Source organism: Vespa velutina, chromosome 20 (assembly GCF_912470025.1).
Source record: "Vespa velutina chromosome 20, iVesVel2.1, whole genome shotgun sequence".
Lineage (NCBI taxonomy): Eukaryota > Metazoa > Arthropoda > Insecta > Hymenoptera > Vespidae > Vespa > Vespa velutina.
Window position 1 is genome coordinate 1,072,045 of NC_062207.1, and position 5,507 is coordinate 1,077,551.

Sequence of the window (5,507 nt, forward strand, 5' to 3'; positions counted from 1 at the left end):
AATGAGAAAGGATTAACAAAATTGCCATTTTGTAAAATATTTCACAAAAATATTACAACGAATAGCTTTTGAATAATCTCTCAAATATTTCTTTATATATATATATATATATAAAGAAATTATATATATATATATATATATATATATATATATATATATATATATATATATATATAGTATGTCTCGTAAACAAAGGAATTTATATATATATATACACATATATAATCAATATTATGAGAAATTTGATCGATTAGTCTCGACGTGTCTTCTTAGTGAGTCACAAGTAATAATAATGATAATAATAACAATAACGATAACAATAATAATAACAATAATAATAATAGTAATAATAATAATAATAATAATAATAATAATACAAGGACATACGCGGATGGTATGAAAACGTGAGTTGGGTTTGGACGTTTAAATATGTGTTGTATGTGTTTTATGCGCGTGTTTACATATTACATATAATTTATATTATTAATAAAACGTACCAAATCTGGATCAATATGTTAATAGAAAAATTACCTTTTGCCATGGATGCGATTTTATTTGTGGAAATTTGAATTCGGTATAGTTAGGGTTCATCTCACGTATTTGATCACGCGTTGGTGTACCAAGTACTTTGATAATTTCAACAAGTTGATCTACACCGCTGTCACCGGGGAATATCGGTTGACCAAGCAGAAGCTCTGCCAGAACGCAACCTGCGCTCCACACGTCTGGAAAAATTAATTTTAATATGAATTAATGTAGCTATGATAAAAATTAAAAAATTGAAAAAAAAAAAAAAAAAGAAAAGAAATAAAAAATATATATTAAACAAAATCAAATTTATTCTTTCCTTGAGTCGAGTGACTATAATCAAGCTTGGTATATACTCATAATGATGACTATAATCATCCGACAAAATTTTGCATTGAATAAAAACATACGCCTGTGAAAATAAATTTCAATATTATATTAATATAACTATTACAAAGATATGAAATAAAAAAAAAAGAAAAAAATATCGAATTAACCTTTTCCCTTACGTTTGGGAATGACTATAGAGTCACGTTCGTTGTATACTTAAAGATCGACTATAGTTATCATATTAAATTCTGAATATTCAGTACAATTAATGTTTCTTTTATCCTGATGTATATTCATTTATATTAATTTCGTTTCATCATAATTTGATATAATTTAAATGAGAAATTAAACAAGAACAATTTGTATGATAAGGCAACGTTAAATTTCTGCAGGCAACTTTGTCGTAACAAAAAAAAATTAAATAAAAGGAAATAAATTAAATTATGAAATTAAATCAATTAAAAATGAAAAGAGAGAAGAAAAAAAGAAAACAAAATTAAAACAAAATTTAATAAAATCAAATCAAATTCAATTAAAATGAAACAAAAGAAGAGTAAAAACAAAGTTAAATAGAATTAAATAAAAGTAAGTAAAGTAAACTAAGATAAAGTGCAATAAAATTAAAGAAAAAATAAAATAAATAAAAAAGTGCAAATAGAAAAAAAGAAAAAAAAAAAAAAAAAAGAAAAAAAAAAAAAGAAAAGGAGTAAAATTTTGCAAAGACTAACCGATCTTTGTAGTGTAGTCAATAGCACCAAAGATGAGTTCAGGCGCACGATAATAGCGACTGCATATGTAAGACACGTTAGGTTCCCCTTTGACAAGATGCTTGGCTGAACCAAAATCACAAAGCTTGAGAACACCAGTTTCAGGATCCAAAAGTAAATTCTGCGGCTTAATATCCCTGTGACAAATGCCCAGGGAATGGATGTACGCCAGAGAACGGAACAGTTGATACATGTATAGCTGGAAAATGAAATATAAGTAATAAAGATATTCCAACGAATTCGGGAGCCAAGGAAAGCGTGCAACAAAAAAGAGAAATTTCGTGATCAGTATCTATTGAATAATGATAAATGCATGGCTCCTTTACCTTGATAAAACTGATCGGTATCGTCTGCTTGCTTTTGCTATAATGTCGGGCAACTTTGTACACGGTTTCGGGTATATATTCCAGGACTAGATTGAGATAAACCTCGTCCTTCTAAAAAGGAAATATTATTACATTATTACAAATTAAATCGTTACATTTGTTTGCCTTTTTCCTTCTTTTTTTTTTTTTCTTTTTCTTTCTTTTTTCTTTTTTTTTCTATGTCGTCACATGGACGAATAGATCGGTGAAAACACTTTTATGCAAGAAAAAGAGTGAATGGGTGAACTGTAGTCTCCTGTTTATGGGGAGGAAAAAATGAAAAAAAAAAAAAAAAAAAACAACAAAAAAAAACAAAAAAAAAACAAAGAAGAAAATTTAAAAGAAAAAGACAAAAGAAAAATGAAGACGAATGACATGTATATATATATAATATGTTACAAGAAGTATAATACGAGAGTCACCATGATTTGAATACTGTGCGAATTTGTATTAGTTACGTACACACGTATGTATATATGGTTAACAAATGGCACGCAATCTCTCGATGTGATCATTTTCTAATACTAGCGAAGCGGCGTTAGCTACTAGATTCAAAAGTTAAATCATAATTAATGAGTCAACGTGATCTAAGATCGTGTTAACAAAAAAGGAAAATAAAAAATAAAAAAGAGAGAGAGAAAAAAAAAAATTAAAAAAATCCGTACGGTATTATCTCTTTCGTTATCGTTTTTCTTTTTCATTTCTTAATTGTTCTTTTTTTTTCTTTTCTTTTCTTTTCTTTTTTTTCTTTTTTTTTTTTTTCTTTTTTTTTTTTATTTTTTCTTCTTCTTCTTCTTCTTCTTTCTCTATGATAAAAGCAAATATGATAGCCTAAATAATATCTCGGCGAAAAAGGATAATTTTTAATCTACTGGGTATGCTCCAACTTACGTCCACATGAAAAACTGGATTAGTTGCGTTTAAGATGTTCTACAAAATAACATAACAACGTAGCATGCATTAACACTAAGGACATTTATATTGATATAAATAAAACGCGGCTTATTTCATTATACGAAAAAAAGAAAAAAAAGAAAAAAAATTTTATTGAAAAATTTTATGGTAATATATACATATATATTATATATATATTACCAGATGCATGTTATATTATTTAATATTAATAATTTGTATTTTTATGAGAAACTTTCAAACGCGTTACTATTACAATTCAATTATATATATATATTTACGAATTATGATAATATATTATACATACGAGTATATACGATACTTGAAACCGCACGTGTATAAACGAAATCAATTTAATCAGATTCGTTATTTTGATTAAATTCAATCATCGATTACAGTAAATTCTTTTAAATCGAGATTTGAAAAAAAAAAGAAAGAAGAAAAAGGAAAAAAAAAAAAGAGAGAAATAGAAACAATCATTTTGGCTTTGTCCTACTTAATAATTAAATCGACTCTCTTTAAAAAAACAATATATAAATATACATATACATATATATATATATATATTTATTTATTTATTTATTTATATACATATATATAAATATATATATATATACGTATATATTATATGTATATATACATGTATTAAATAGAATAAAATTAATAGTTACCTTATCACCACAAGAGTAGAAGAAATATTTTAGTTTGACGATGTTGCAGTGCTCAAGGCGCCGCATTATTTGTAATTCTCTGTTCTGAAATATAAAAAGAAAAAGAAGAAACAATAAAAAAAATAATGATAACATTTTAATTACTTAGCTTTATTATATTGTACTATTTTTACTTTTTAATAATTTTAAAAGGAAAGAGAAATATAAAGAAGAGAAGAAAGAAAAATTTCGATTAAACGTTTTACAAAATATTAATCATTATTTCAAATGATAAAAATATTAATTACATTAATTATTATCGAGTATTGAATGTTAATATTAATTAAAACTTTTAAAAATTAATTGTAAAATATTAAATATCAATATGAAATTTCGATGATAATAATAATAATAACAATAAAAATAAAAAAATAAAAATAGATTGCCAGAAAAGTTTAATTAGAGAAGAAACGTTAATCTACTAAATCAAATATTTTTTCATATCCTCTAAAATTATTATTATTATTATATACATCTTTACTTAATTTTCTTTTCTTTTTTTACTTAAATATATATATATATATATAGATAATAAATAATTACATACCATTTATCAATGGATCTATGAATAGAGATAGATTTAAAAAAAATTACTAAAAAGAAAAAATTTATTGATTTTTTGATATTTTATGAAATTTTTAATATATATTTATATATATAAATATTTAAATTAAATATAATAATATAATAAAATATAAGTATTTAAACAAAGTAATTATTCTCCTAATAAATAAATAATTTAAGATATGTCATATATTATATTACGTAATCGAATGTTAAGTAAAAATTTAAATAAAGTAAAAATAATTATTATCATAATAAATAAATAATTTAATTAATTTAAGATATATTATAATATATAAATAAATTTTTATAATTATTCTTATTATAACTAATGATCTGATTGGGTAGTTACTTAATAAATTATAACTGATAACTAATTAATATTTATTTAAAATTAACATTTTTAAATATTTAATTATATTATAATCTAATTTAATTAATATCAGGTGTAATTTAAAAGAAAAATTATTTAAAAAAAAGATATTTATTAAATTAAAAAGAAAAAAAAAAGAAATATTTATAGACAAGAATTTAATAACATAAATATAATGTATAAATAGTTAGTTAATTAATGTATATATTTAAATTATAAATAGATAGATTTATATATATAGTTCTATATTTATATATATATATATAGATATATATATATATATATATATATATATATATTATATAATACATAAAAATTATATATATATAAAAATTTTTATATATTTTACAAAAAAATTATTTTACTTTTTTCTATATTTTATTTTATTTTTATTTTTATAATTTTTTTTTTTTCAATACAATTATATATATATACACATAAATATAATTTCTTTCTTATATATTATACTTCTCTCTCTCTCTCTCTCTCTCTCTCTCTCTCTCTTTGTGTGTGTGTGTGTGTATGCGTGTGCACGTGATTTTAAAGTTACATGCCATTATAAATGGTTAACGATCAAACCTCTTTCGAATTGATATTCAAGGTATATATTCGCGTGACTAATCGAGACGTCAGAAGTCTTCGCGTTGTTCTCTTTTGCGTCAAGAACAAGAGAATAGAATAGAACAGAAGAGAAGAGAAGAGAAAAGACAAGACAAGACAAGACAAGACAAGACAAGACAAGACAAGACAAGACGAGACGAGACGAGACACCACATCGTATGCTTGCCTCGTCTTGTAAGCTTTATTTGATAAAAGCTAGAAAGTCTGAGGCAACGCGATGAAGAAATGCAAAATGCATTCTCGTAACATTATCAATCGTTTCGTCGTCGTATCAATTCAAGTCGATCTTATGTATAAACTAAGCACAACGACGATGACGTCAATTTGATTGCGCAAG

General features: G+C 23.4%; 1 protein-coding gene across 6 annotated transcripts in view; it reads right to left on the minus strand.

Moving 5' to 3' along the window:
* Positions 1 to 424: 424 nt before the first annotated feature.
* The window catches only part of LOC124956172 (glycogen synthase kinase-3 beta-like), a 49,446-nt gene continuing 44,363 nt past the window's right edge, over positions 425 to 5,507 (minus strand). For 2 of the 6 annotated variants that reach the window (XM_047511643.1, XM_047511642.1), the window contains exons 3-7: positions 3,574 to 3,657; positions 2,882 to 2,920; positions 1,952 to 2,062; positions 1,587 to 1,824; positions 493 to 725 (exon numbers count right to left, since the gene is read on the minus strand). In XM_047511643.1, the coding sequence (XP_047367599.1) occupies positions 508 to 725; positions 1,587 to 1,824; positions 1,952 to 2,062; positions 2,882 to 2,920; positions 3,574 to 3,657 (690 nt within the window). In that variant the 3' untranslated portion in view covers positions 493 to 507. Of the gene's footprint in view, positions 726 to 1,586; positions 1,825 to 1,951; positions 2,063 to 2,881; positions 2,921 to 3,573; positions 3,658 to 5,507 lie in introns of all 6 variants that reach the window. The other 4 variants (XM_047511644.1, XM_047511641.1, XM_047511640.1 and 1 more) reach the window with 3 other exon arrangements.